Source organism: Nicotiana attenuata, chromosome 6 (genome assembly GCF_001879085.1).
Source record: "Nicotiana attenuata strain UT chromosome 6, NIATTr2, whole genome shotgun sequence".
NCBI lineage: Eukaryota > Viridiplantae > Streptophyta > Magnoliopsida > Solanales > Solanaceae > Nicotiana > Nicotiana attenuata.
This window is the reverse complement of record NC_031994.1, coordinates 84,500,929-84,515,449: the sequence shown is the minus strand read 5'-3', so window position 1 is coordinate 84,515,449 and position 14,521 is coordinate 84,500,929. Positions and strand designations below refer to the sequence as shown.

Here is a 14,521-nt window from a genome sequence, read left to right as displayed (position 1 = left end):
AAGGGCAGATCATTGAAGAGCCTGAAGCTATTAAAAAAGAGATTACTGACTTTTATCTTAAGTTGTATTCAGAGACTGAGGGTTGGAGACCTACCTGCAGCATGACCAATTGCCCTACAATCTCCGAAGAAGAACAACAAGCTTTGCAGAATCATTTTGAAGAAGAAGAGGTCTTACACTGTTTGAAATTGTGTGCAATAGACAAAGCCCCTGGACCAGATGGGTACACTATGGGATTCTTCATCAAATGCTGGGAGGTGGTGAAGACAGACATCATGGCAACTATTCAGAACTTCCATTCTCAGGAGATGTTTGAGAAAAGCTTTAATGCAACCTATGTGACTCTGATTCCTAAAAAGAATGGAGCAAAGGAGCTAAGAGATTTCAAGCCTATTAGCTTAATAGGAAGCATATACAAGTTGATTTCTAAAATTCTCACTGAAAGACTTAAGAAAGTGATGCACAAACTAGTTGACTCACACCAGATGACTTTCATTAAAGGGAGACAAATCACAGATGCTGTATTGATTGCTAATGAATGTATACACTCTAGGATTAAGGAGAAGGAGCCAGGAATAATGTGCAAGCTAGATATCGAGAAAGCGTATGATCATGTCAACTGGAATTTCCTCCTAGGAATTCTCCACAAGATGGGGTTTGGAAGGAAGTGGATCAGTTAGATGAAATTTTGCATTAGTACTGTTAGGTTCTCTATTTTGATTAATGGATCTCCAGTAGGGTTTTTCCCTTCTCAAAGGGGCTTGAGACAAGGTGACCCCCTTTCACCTTTCCTTTTCATACTAGCTATGGAAGGTTTGAACAATATGTTGAAGACTGCTCACTATAATGGGTGGATTAAGGGATTCAACGTAGCAAATAATCAAGATGAGAGGTTAGAAATAACTCGCTTACAATATGCAGATGATACCCTTATTTTTTGTGGAACAGAAGAGAGTCAAGTAAAGTACCTCAGGATTATCCTCATCCTCTTTGAAGCTGTCTCTGGTCTTCACATTAACTGGAGAAAAAGTCAGATTTTCCCAGTTAATGAGGTGCCTAATATTCAGATGCTGGCAAACATCTTGGGAGGAGAAATAGGCACAACTCCAACTATCTATCTGGGAATGCCTTTGGGAGCAAAAAGCAAATCCAAAGAAATTTGGAATGGAGTTTTGGAAAGATGTGAGAAAAAGCTAGCTAGATGGAAAACACAGTATATCTCTTTGGGAGGTAGACTAGTACTTATTAACTCTGTGCTAGATGCTCTCCCTACCTACATGATGTCTTTATTTCCTCTACCTGCAAGTGTAGAAAATAGATTGGAAACTCTGAGAAGGAACTTTTTATGGCATGGAAATAAAGAAAAAAAAGGATTTCACCTAGTTAACTGGAAGAAGCTGACTATTAGTAAACGAGAAGGTGGATTAGGAATCAAAAACCTTAGGAAGCAGAACAAATGTCTGTTGATGAAGTGGTTATGGAGGTTTCCTAAGGAAGAACAAACACTATGGGGCAAGGTGATAAAGGCAAAATATGGAAAAGAAGGGTTTTGGATGACCAAAGAGGTGAAGAACCCTTATGGAATTAGTCTATGGAGATCAATCCGGAACTTATGGCCAAACCTTTTTCATGACTTAAGTCTTAATGTGAGGGATGGAAGGAAAACGTTATTTTGGGAGGACAACTGGTTAGGAATTGGAAGTTTGAAGAATTTGTTCCCTGATATTTTTACTTTGAATCAGCAACAAGGGGCAACAGTTAAGGAGGTATGGGGTATTGAAGGATGGAACTTGACATTCAGAAGATTGTTACAAGACTGGGAACTAACAACAATAACTGAATTTTACAATACTTTGGAGCAATGCAGAGGATTACAAGAAGGGGAAGACACTTTAGTATGGCAGAAACATAGCAGCGGGAGGTTTACAGTAGGATCAGCCTATAAAAATCTGAATCGGGTAGGATCTCAACTCAGCCTATGGCCTTGGAAGCATATCTGGAAAGTCAAAATACCATATAAAGTGGCATGCTTTACTTGGTTGGTGGCTAAAGAAGCAGTACTCACTCAAGAAAACCTCATGAAAAGAGGTTTATCAATCTGCTCTAGATGTTATTTGTGTGGCCAAGATGCAGAGACAATTAGCCATCTATTTCTACATTGTAGAATGACAAGACAACTGTGGGAGTTGTTCATTAACATCAGGGGCATCCGATGGACAATGCCAGGAAGAACCTATGAACTTTTGTCTAGCTGGAACACGGGGGGAGCTCTACATCTAACAAAGATAGATGGAAAATTGTCCCAGCAACCATTTGGTGGACAATTTGGAAGGAGAGGAATGCAAGGTGTTTTGAAGATATAAGTAGCCCTGTACAGAAGATCAAAATGAATTGCATTCTTCTTTTTAGTTTTTGTTGTAAAGCAGAATATATAGATGACCATGATTCAATCATAGAAGTCTTAGGCTCCTTGTAAGAAGAAAAAGGAAGTTTAATTTTTGTTTTGTCCTAGCTCCTCTTGATGTAATCTTGGTTCCAGTACAAAATTTGTGCTGATGATTTATTAATATATTGGATCTGTTACCATCTCAAAAAAAAAAAAAGCAAGGGAAGCTATAACCTCATTCACAGTGATAGGATTGCTGCCGGTGACGATGATGTCGTCAATATATACCAGAATGAACATGAAACCAGCGTTGCTGATCCTAACGAATAGAGAGTGGTCCGATTCAGTCTTGACAAATCCCATGTACAGAAGATGACCTTTTGAGTGCATTGTACCAAGCCCGAGGTGCTTGCTTCAGGCCATAAATTGCCTTGCGCAACTTACAGATATGAGTCGAGTTGTTGGCACAAGTAAACCCCGGAGGTTGCATCATGTAAACCTCCTCTTCAAGATCACCTTGAAGAAATGCATTGGTGACGTCAAGCTGACGAAGGGGCCAGTGAAACCGGAGAGCAACAACAAGAATGATTCGGACAGTGGTGGGTTTGACTACCGGACTGAAAGTCGAGTGAAAATCAACACCCGGCCTCTGAGTAAATCCTTTGGCAACTAGTCTCGCTTTGTAGCGATCAACCGAACCGTCTGCTTTCCTCTTAATCCTGAAAAGCCACTTACATGAAACAACATTTTTAGAAGGATCATTTGGAACTAGTTCCCAAGTACGGTTATTCAGCAAAGCATCAAATTCTGATTCCATAGCTTTTCTCCACTCAGGGTGTTTCTCGGTTGTTTGAAGGTATGTGGTACAAGTGAGGTTTCTAAATGAGCAAGGTAGTCAAAAATTTGCTTTGGTTTTTGAATGTTATTCTGTGAACGAGTGATAATACGATTGGGAGGGGAAGGGCAGCAGGAAAGTATGGGTTCGACTGGTGGTGCCGCTTGGTTACCGCCGGCTCGAATAGAGACAGTAGGAGGAGGTGCCATGGTTTTGGATTGGGGTTTTCGATACACTAGAAGTGGTGGAGAGATTTGTGAAGTTTTAGATGTAGAAGATGGTGAATTTATAGGTGTGTTGGGGTTTGGCGGTTGACGGGCAGTGCTCGAAGGCTTCAGAGAAGATGGGCATGGACAATGAGATTCCTGGGCAATGGGAATTATAGAAGGAGGAGAGAGGATTACCTGGAGTAGAAGTCTTTGAAGAGTCCGAATCTGCTTCTGCCGCTGGCACGCCGGAAATGGAGGATTGTAGTGGTGGGTCAATTTGGTTTGGGGAAGGAGATGTCGTTTGGGATTGGGGTTCTGCCACTAGAATTTGTATTTCAATGTGGTGGGGCAAATCTGAAATATTAGAGACATTAGGGGTGAGATTGGGTGTATTAGCAATTGCACTAGTTGTCCATTCCAGGTGCCTTTTTTGAATTGTAATATTAGAGAACAAATCTTTGAAAGGAAAGTTATTTTCAACAAAATGTACATCACGGGATAAATAATTTTTTGATGAGATTGGATCAAAGCATTGGTGGCAGTGATGGGACAATGAAAAACCGAGATAAACACATGGGGTAGATTTTGGTTCAAGTTTATTTTTAGAGTATGGTTTAAGCCATGGATAACATAAACACCCAAAATTCTTAGAGAAGCATAATCAGGTGTTCTACCAAATAATTTTTCAAAAGGAGAATTATTATTTAAAAGTGTGGTGGGAGTCGGTTAATGAGATAGACCGCATGGTGCCAAGCAAATGACCAAAAAGGTGATGGGAGAGACGCCTATGTAAGAGTGTTCGTGCAGTTTCAATAATGTGACGATGCCTGCGCTCAGCAAGAGCAGCTCTTTGAGGCATATAGGGTGGGGTGGAAAGGTGTTCGATACCGTGAAGCGAGAGATAAGGGTCAAGACTTTTATACTCTCCTCCACCATCAGTATAAAGCAATAGAATTTTGGTATCAAAATGTTTTTCTATCAAAGGATGGAATTTTTGAAAAATTTCTCTAACTTCAGATTTATTTTTAAGTGTGTAGAGCCAAGTGTATCTTGTGTATTGATCAACAAAAATGCAGTAATATAATTTTTTATCAAGAGATAACACAGGAGAGGGTCCCCATAAATCACTGAAATAATTTGAAGAGGTTTAGAGCTTTCTAGAGTTAATGTGTGAAACGGATGCCGATGGGCTTTATTAGACAGACAAGAATTACAATAAAGAAACTTGTCTCGCTCAACAAATGGGAGCGAGAATTTATTCAAGACATATGCAAGAACTGTAGAATGCGGGTGACCCAATCTTTGGTACCAAGTGGTCAGGGAAGTTGAAGTGGTAGATATGTGAGCTTGTGGATGTGAAGTGGGCCACTCATACAGTCCATCTTTGGTCCGGCCTCGTGCCAACGGTGTCCGCGTTTTCAGATCCTTCACAAGAAAAGAAAAAGGAAAGAATAAACAGATGTTAGATTGTCCTGACAAAATTTAGAAACAGAAATAAGATTACGTTTGATAGCTGGAGCACATAGAGTGTGAGTTAGCTTAAAAACATTATTTGATGCATTTAACTGAGTAGAACCAATATGTGAGATGGGAATTTTGTTACCATCACCCATGGAGACATCCTGGTTGCCGTGGTATGGTTGTAGGTTATGAGGTTCGGTTGTGACATGGTGTGTGGCACCAGAGTCCACTATCCACGGGTTAGCAGTAGTGTGAAGCCTGTGATATAATTGGCTTTGGCCTCAAAATGATTATGTGACTTGGATCGACATACATTTGCAGTATGGCCAATCTTGTTGCATAATTGGCAACGAACAACACCCATTGGGTTATTGTTTTGGGGTTGCCACTAGATGGATGTATTGGAGCGAGTATTCTGTCGCCATGGTTGAGAGTTGTTGTAGGATTGGCGGCGATTGTTGCGATTGTTGGCATTGTTGTTCTGTTTGTTGTGAGTAGCAACTGCCGCTGTGATAGGACTAAGAGTTTTCTTAGCTTCCTCATGTTAGATAAAGAGCTCGTGATCGAGCAATTTTTCATAAAATTCCTCATAGGTGACGGTGGTGTCACGTGCTCGTATGGCAGCCGATATCTCACGAAACTCAGGGCCAAGTCCACTAAGAATCTTGACGATAAGTTCAGAGTTAGTGACCGGAGCACCTGTAGTGGCAAGTTCATCAGAGAGGGACCGAATGCGCTGAAGGTACTCAGTAATAGGAATGTTGTCTTTTGTGATTCGTGCAAGTTGGTCACGAAGGCTGAAGATCCGAGTCTGGGACTTGTTTGCATAAGCAGTGTGCAAGGAGTCCCAACCATGTTTGGATGTGTTGGCAGCAGCAACTGTGAAAGCAATGGTAGGGTCAACAGATGCCATAAGAGCGTTCTGGATGAGTTGATCCTGACGGAACCAAAGCGTATAAGCAGGATTAGGAGTTGTATTGGTGCCAAAAGTAGTGGTCGGTGTGGGAATCAGGGTAGACCCATCAAGGTGACCATAGAGGTCATGGCCGTGCATAAGCATGGAGAACTGAGCTTTCCAAGTGGCAAAATTGTGACTGCCACTAAGTTTGATAAGTAGTTGGGAAGCGGGGTTGAATTGGATGATGGTTGTGGTGCCGGTAGTGTTGTCGGCATTGACAACTCTGGTAGTGTTTCCATCTTTCGTCATTGGAGGGTTTGGTGTGGAAAAGAAAAAAAATATTGGATCGTGCTCATTAGAGTTGTATGGGCTCAGATACCATAAAAACACTCAAGAATATGATGGAAAACTGTATCTGTATTGAATGCTAAGCTCAGTTTAAATACAAGTCTTCCTAAGAGTACTCCTTGAATTAGGAGACTTATTCAAATCAAAACACTATCTAGAGCTAACTAACTGAATGATAAGTATGAACTAAAAGGATAACTCTAAATCTATATCTAATCTAAGGATAAGCATGACAGCTAAGAACTAATCCAAAGGGATAAACAACTAGTTACAACTGTTGTTCCAATAATTTATGTCCCTGTCACTAGTGACCCTCCTAGGTGGACTAGTGGGGGTTGACATGGATCTGATGACATACCACGTGGCTTCCATGTGGGAATAATTTTTACACGGTGGAAACAATTTCCATTTATCCCCTTGTCCCACTATCCTCCCCTCTCCTACCGCTCCTCTTCCTCCTCCCCTTTACTATTGTTACGACCGCTACCACCATTTCCTCCCCCCTCCATCATCACTAGCCCTTCCTCATCTCCCTCCTCTATCATCATCCCCTCTCTTACCCTATTCAACAAACGCCACCTAAAACCATGATCCTCACGTTACACCGCAATCCTTACTCTTTCACACCCATTCACAAGATATGTCCCCCAATTATATTTTTTAGTTCATCTACTTCTACAGAAAACCCAACAATTATCTGTAAAAAGAACGAGCTTGTCGTGAAAATAGAAACCCGCATTCATGCACCACAAAATCAACCATCAAATTCTTACTAAGAGATCCCTACACAAATTGATGGATTTGACCCCCTTTCCTTGATGTGGATGGATCTTATGGTGAGGTGGATACAACACCCTTTTGCTAATGTAATTTTATGTTGAGAGACAGATCTTTGAATTCTTCCACCAATTTATTTTATTTTATTTTAATTTTTCGTGATATGGTATTTCTCTTATATGTCTAAGCTTTGGTGGATAGAATTACCCGGTACATGTGCTAGTGGGAGGTAGTAGGTACCCGGTGGAATTAGTCGAAATGTGCGCAAGCTAGTTCGGGCACTACCTTTAATTAAAAAAATGGTATCTTTATGCAAAGGATGTTTTTGGTAGGACATGTTGTTTGGGCATTCATTGGGGTATTTATTTTCGTGTGTTAATGGAGGTGGTAGTAGTGTGATCGTAACTAGTAAGGGCAAGGAGGATGCTGGTGTTAATTATTGTGGCAGTGTATCTCATGAAGAATAGACGGAGGGGATGGATGATGATTGTGAAGAGCTCCACATTGGTGCTTTAAGGGATGAGTGATCTCCTTAAGATGACTTGGGCAATCCTCACCTCATGAGCTAGCTTTTGGGGTTAAGTTAGGCCCAAGGTCCATTTCTTTAACAGCGTATCAGAGCAAGACCCATCCAAATTCTCGTTTCCCAATGTTGGGCCCCCATATTAAGTTGCCCACGCTCCGGATGTCCAGCCCTGGGCGTGAGGGGTAGTGTAAAGAGTCCCACATTGGTGCTTTAAGGAATGGGTGGTTTCCTTAATATAATTTGGACATTCCTCATCTCATGAACTAGTTTTTGGGGTTGAGTTAAGCCCAAGGTCCATTTCTTTAACAATGATCATCCCTATGTATATTATGGTGGTGGTGATAGTGGTGAGGTAGGTGGTGGTGGAAGAAGGGCTGGAGGGGGAAGGGGAGGAAGTGGGGGAGGAAGAAAAGATATGGGTTTTGTAAATCTTGTCTATGTGGAAGCCACGTGGACTCCGATGTGGTAAAATATCAATGACAAATTAGCCCCGTCAGCCCATTTTGGAGGGCCATTGGTGACGGGCGTAAATGCGCCGATTTGTAACGGCGAGGGAATGTATGAGCAGATAGGTTAACTAAGGATATATTTAAATCAAATCACAAACGACAGGGGCAAGTCAGATCGTTTTCCCAAATATCAACACCACTTTGATTAATTTCATTCTTTTCCACTTTTTGGGGATTGCTGGTGGGGCCATTAGAGGGAAGGAAAGAAGGCAACTTCTAAATCTTCAACAAAAAATGTTGTTACATTTTCTCTACATAAATGACTAAGATGAAGTATGTAATACGATACTGTTTTAACTTTTGAAAGCATCAACTTGTGAAAGAGCATACAGAAAGAAGCAGCAAAGTTACAGACAATTACATATTTTTCTTTTGAGTGCAGCTAAATATCTAATTGGTGCCGACTTACTGACAATCTTTGTTTCACAGGTTAGGAGGAGAACTCAGCAATTACAGGTTGTAATTGAGAGATGGAAAACAGAGGACTAAATCTTAATTGCATCCAGCACTGCTCTACTGGTACACAACTATATCGATCACGCATACACCAACGTTTCTTTATTCTGCGTGCATGTTAGAGATTAAGAGTCACTTATGTCAGAAGTTTTTTTTAGCAAAAAAACAGATCCTGCCATCATCATCTACCTTATCCAACTAACTTACAAATTGAATTTTCAGGCATGATTATCCAGCTTATAGTTCGAAATAGAAGCCAGCCCTGCCAAGGGTACAATTACAATAGCTAGGCCTCAAATCCAAGCAAATTGGAGTCGGCAATATGAGTTCTCACTGTCCATGTTGCTCCATTTATGCTAGTCTCGATCCAATATTATAAAAAACTAGTTGTCCAAGCTTGGTGGACAAAGTTACATGGTGTGGGGTAGCAAGTACCCCGTGGAATTAGGGTTGTGCTCAATTCGGATATATTCGAGAATCCGAACTGATTTATGCTATTCTGATAGTCAGAATTTCGGTTATATGGTTCAGATATGGGAACAGGATTTAAATTTTTTGGATATACGTGCAGGTGCGGTTTGGCAAAATTTTAAGCCAATCCGATCCGAAATCCGAAGTATATGTATATACATATAAAAGCTGGCCTAGGGTACTGCTAAATGGTGGAACTATCTATTATCTAGACATTGGTTTCTATTATGGGCAGCAACTGTTATGGGCTGCAAGCAACTATTAATATTAAGTTTTTACTATGGACTTCAACCTATTGACTATATGTTGATGATGTTTTTGCACCAGTTAAGATTGTTTATGCATGTTTATCATCTGAAAAATGCAGATGATATGCGCAGCAATTATTATGTTTATCAGTCTGGTGTGTCAATAACATTTTTTTTGCTATTAAGGAGCTCAAGATCACATGGTTTTGAAGGTCTGATAAGGCTCACAATCCAAACTGAAAACCAATATAATTATCCGACCTGAACAGCAAAATCCGAATCGATCCGAGTCTAATTCAATTCGAATGCGGATTACATTTAGGAAATCCGAAATAGTAATCTGACAATGCCTAAATCCGATCCGATTCGACCGATGCGGAGGCCTACGTGCGCAAGCTGACCCAGCACCACGGTTATAAAAAAAGTTATTATGAAAGATTTGTTTCTCTATCATTCGATGTTCTTCACATTTTCAGTTTCAAGCTTTAATGGACAATGTTACCTGGTACCTATTGCTAGTGGGAGGTAATAAGTATCCCGTGAAATTAGTTGAGGTGCGAGCAAGCTAACCCTGACACCACGATTGTAGAAAAAATTATAAGAATTTAGTTTCTCTATAATTCGAAGTTCTCTGCATTTTCAAATGTCATATAAATCTTTAACAAGACTAAAAGACACCTAACAAACATTGAACCCAAATTAAGCGGTAGTATCATGACCAAAACTTGATCTCAGCTAATTGGTATCGCCTATGACAATGGCTGTTTTATATCTGGCTAACAATGGTCCATGTCCCTTTTCATATCTTTCGAAACATTAGCACAAGAAAATTCTGCCATCCATCTACTCTATCAACAGCCACAAGATTAAAACCAGCAATTGTTTGAACTGTGAGAACCAAAATAATTTCAAAACTGAAGGTGGAGCAAATTATAATTTTTCTGGTCTTGTATATTATATTCTGCCATCCATCTACACTATCATTTGAAGTTTTGTTTTCTAACAATAATCCATCTATAAGTACTTCAAGCTGTGTTTAGAAATTGGCGGTTTGAACAAAGAAGCATTTTAATATGATATTAAACAAAGACAATATGTTTTGTGAAATCCAATATGTATTTGCTGACCACTAATTAGAATTTAATTAATGGAATTCAAAGACATAAACTGCACGTAACATACATTATTATGAGTGAAAAAGTAAGAAAATATATTGAGATCGAGGTGAATGCACAAAGACAAGCAATGGCGATTCGAACTAAGAAGAATTATGCTTTTTCCCATCTAGAGAAACAAGAAAATGACAATTTCAGGCAAATTCCAATAGCTTTAACCTCTTTAATTAACGCCAACCATTTTGGACATTTATCTTAGTGACAATCTTCCCTATGTTTTCCTTATTTGTCATCTTTCTTAATCTATATATTATATATTCTCAAACTTTGGACAAAATTAACTTCAAGCAGTAACTAAAAGAAAGAGGAAACTGCTATAGTTGTTAACTTTAGAAGCTGTCAAAAATGGCGATAACAACGTTTCCAACTGTCGATAAATGTGCATCGATAGGGCGCGAAAAGGACACGGTGGTGGCGGACATGGACGGAACTTTGCTTCGAGGCCGAAGCTCTTTCCCTTATTTTGCCTTAGTTGCTTTTGAAGTTGGAGGGGTTTTAAGGTTACTTTTCCTTATCTTGGCTTCGCCACTGGCTGGACTCCTGTACTATTTCGTCTCGGAGTCTGTAGGAATCCAAGTTCTTATTTTCACGACGTTTGTAGGAATGAAGGTATCTGATATAGAATCGGTAGCACGTGCAGTGCTACCAAAATTCTATTATGGGGATCTTCATCCCGAGTCCTGGAAAGTGTTCTCTTCGTGTGGAAAACGTTACGTTTTGACCGCTAATCCGAGGGTTATGGTGGAAGCATTCTTAAAAGATTTCTTAGGAACTGATATAGTTTTAGGGACTGAAATTGGAATTTATAAAGGTAGGGCTACTGGTTTTGTTCAGAAGCCAGGAGTCCTTGTTGGGAAGAATAAAGCTGATGCTCTTAAAAAGACTTTTGGAGAGACTCAACCTGAGATTGGATTGGGTGATCGTCATACTGATATTCCTTTCTTGGCTTTGTGCAAGGTTAGGTTCTTAATTTACCATATTTATTCATCATTAACTACTCATATTAATCTCTCTCTCTCTCTCTCTCAAAGTAGTTCAACATGATGAAAATTCTATGATGAACCACAGCATAGTCCAACAAACGTTGTATATTCTATCTGACGTTGAAGTAAATGTATGAACGTTTCTTCCAATTTAGGTGACACTATTTCCGAATTAGTCCGTTCTAAAAATAATACTCACATTTCTATGTTTGATAGTAATATTTAACCTCACACTTTTAAGTTTTTCCTTTAACGAACATAAATATTATAACATCTTTAAAGCTGCGAGTTTCAAAAGTCTTTCATTTCCTTCTTAAATTTTGCGACTAGTCAAACATTTCACGTAAATTGGAATATAGGAAGTATGACATTTGAATATGCACCAAAATATAGAAGGAAGACGACAAACCTGTTTTATAAGATCAATGAAAAACTTCATGTTCGTATTCTATTATGTGAATATTATAATCTTGGATTATATAAGTTGGAACTCAATGAAGTAACAAAGTTTAAAATGCAGGAGGGGTACATTGTGCCACTAAAGCCAAAAGTTAAGGCAGTAACCACAGACAAACTTCCCAAGCCCATCATTTTCCACGACGGCCGATTAGTTCAAAAGCCAACACCAATCATGGCATTGCTCATCATTCTATGGATCCCCGTTGGTTTCATCCTTGCTTGCTTGCGCATTGCTGCTGGATCACTCCTCCCTATGCCAATTGTCTACTACGCATTTTGGGCACTAGGCGTTCGTGTAACCGTTAAGGGTATCCCTACACCTCCTGTGAGGAAATCCGATAACAAATCGGGTGTCCTCTTTATTTGTTCCCACAGGACTCTTCTTGACCCTATCTTTCTCTCCACCGCCCTTGGCCGACCTATTCCAGCTGTTACATACTCCGTTTCACGACTCTCTGAGATCATTTCACCGGTTAAGACGGTTAGACTGAATCGTGATCGAGATTTGGATGCTTCCATGATCAAGAAACTCCTACAAGAAGGCGATCTTGCAATTTGCCCCGAGGGGACTACGTGTAGGGAACCGTTTCTTCTTAGGTTTTCGGCCTTGTTTGCTGAGTTAACCGATGAGCTCGTGCCAGTGGCCATGGTGAATAAGATGAGCATGTTTCATGGTACGACGGCGAGAGGATGGAAAGGGATGGACCCGTTTTACTTTTTCATGAACCCTAGCCCGGCTTATGAAGTTACATTCTTGAACAAGTTGCCCTATGAGATAACTTGCAACTCTGGCCGAAAATCAAGTCATGAAGTGGCTAATTACATACAAAGGGTCATTGCTGCAACCCTTAGTTATGAATGTACTACTTTTACAAGAAAGGATAAGTATCGCGCACTTGCTGGAAATGATGGCACTGTTGTGGAGAAGCCTAAGACCAAGAAGCGTATAATGGGATGCTAATTTAATGTCAGCTATACTTAGCATTAATTAGAAGATTTCAACTTTTTAAATATTAATCATGTACTCTCCTTATAAGAATGGCAAGGGTACTCGTTAAAAAAAGGAAGTTATACATCTATTTCTTCTTGTATTTGCATATCATTGGAATCATGACTTCATGACTGTCAATTAATTGGATTGTTTTAACTTTTATGCAAAAGTTTGCTCAGACTACGGGAAGAACCAAGATTGATAGTATCAGTTAAAAGGTAGAAGCAAATTGTTGAGTATTGAGATTTTAGTGATTAACAAAGTTTGTTCTGATGAAATTTTCGAAGAACCAAGTCCTCAACATAGTTGCTTAACTGCTCTAAGAACTAGCTCCTCGGGCTGAAGGACTAGCTCCTCATGGCAGATGATTATACGTCTGTGCAAGACAGTAACTTAATCTCAAAGTTACTCAGGTCTGAGTTTGGTGGAAGAAGGATGCTTCACATGATAAGGGTTGTTGGCCAAGAAAATACGCATAAATAAGTGAGAGACAAGAGTCCCAAGACTGGTGGAGTCCTTGGAACAGTAGGAGTCCTATCAAACAAGAAGTTGACTACGCATAGGACTCCTAGAAGATCCTGGAGTCCATGGATTTAAATACTATCCATCTGGACTGTTGAAACTATTCTTTTACACATCAACTGAAGAACTACATTTTACACACTCTAGTCGAGCACCCGTGTTGTGTTCTTCTTGAGTCAGTCTAGTAAATGTGTTTTAGGAAATCGAGTTGTAATCAAAGTGTCACAAACAATTAGCGAGTTGGAGTGAGTGTTTGCTTTATAGGTTAGAGTAACTTGTAAATCAAATAGTCGTAGTAGGAGTACTGGAGAATATTGAGTTACAGTCTTATAATCGATACATTTTGGCTCATTGTTCTAGTGGAGTTGAAGTTGAAAATCCTACACAGTAGGTCGTGGATTTTGCACCTTTTGAGCCAGGTGATTTTCCACGTAAAATTGTTGTTTTTACTTTATTGCTTATTTTATTTCACGTCTAAGGAGTACGGTATAGAACCAAGTTCTTTAGTAATTTATAAGGGCACTCAACCTAACAATTGGTATCAGAGCGGGTTCTCTCTCTCACACGGCTAACACCTAGAGAGATCTTTGAAGCAAAATGAGTTCTCAACCCGGAATTAATGAAGGACAATCAACTACCAGAACACCCATGTTCAATGGAAAATATTACAGTTGGTGAAAAGCAAAAATGAAAGATTTCCTGACAGCTGAAAAGTATGAACTATGGACCATAGTGAAACCAAGGTCCATTAACTCCTACTAAACAAAATGCACAAAATGAAACAATTCCTAAGGACCCCACTGAATTTATGGTAGCAGTTTTCAGAATGATAAAGAAGAATACAAAGACTAAGAAAATCCTTATGTATGGACTTGGTCCTGATGAGTACAACAGAATATCTGCTTGCTCTAATGCAAAGGAGATCTGAGATGCACTCCAAACTGCTCATAAAGGAACAAACCGATTGAAGAGATCAAGGAGAGAACTACTTATGAGAAACTATGAGCTCTTCTCCATGAAGGAGTCTGAGCCCATCCAGGAGATGATGACTAGGTTTACCATAATAACTAACGAACTGAAGTCACTTGGAAATGTGTTTAGCTCAGAAGAGTTGGTTAGCAAAGTTCTAAGGATCCTTCCAGCTTCATCGGAGTCAAAAGTCACAACTATTCAGTAAGCCAAGGAGCTGGACAAGATCTCACTTGATGAGTTGGTTGGAAACTTAAAGACTCATGAAATGAGAAAGATAGAACTGTGTAAGGAAGAA

The 14,521-nt window shown here is 39.7% G+C and overlaps 1 protein-coding gene, 1 long non-coding RNA gene and 1 pseudogene across 2 annotated transcripts; 2 read left to right on the top strand and 1 right to left on the bottom strand.

Moving 5' to 3' along the window:
- LOC109228051 lies at window positions 4,800–6,098 on the bottom strand (annotated as a pseudogene).
- LOC109228355 lies at window positions 8,377–9,202 on the top strand. Its single transcript, XR_002068370.1, has 2 exons — window positions 8,377–8,468; window positions 8,628–9,202. It is a non-coding gene; the product is annotated as an uncharacterized LOC109228355 (long non-coding RNA).
- Window positions 10,645–12,702, top strand: LOC109228354 (glycerol-3-phosphate 2-O-acyltransferase 6-like). The gene is made up of 2 exons (XM_019393505.1): window positions 10,645–11,256; window positions 11,803–12,702. Exons 1-2 carry the CDS (start codon window positions 10,645–10,647, stop codon window positions 12,700–12,702), a joined length of 1,512 nt encoding a protein of 503 aa, XP_019249050.1.

Coding starts and splice junctions, on each gene's coding strand:
- LOC109228354 (XM_019393505.1), top strand. CDS start 10,645: ATGGCGATAACAACGTTTCCAACTGTCGATAAATGTGCATCGATAGGG. Junction 11,257..11,802: donor CTTTCTTGGCTTTGTGCAAG/GTTAGGTTCTTA, acceptor TTTAAAATGCAG/GAGGGGTACATTGTGCCACT.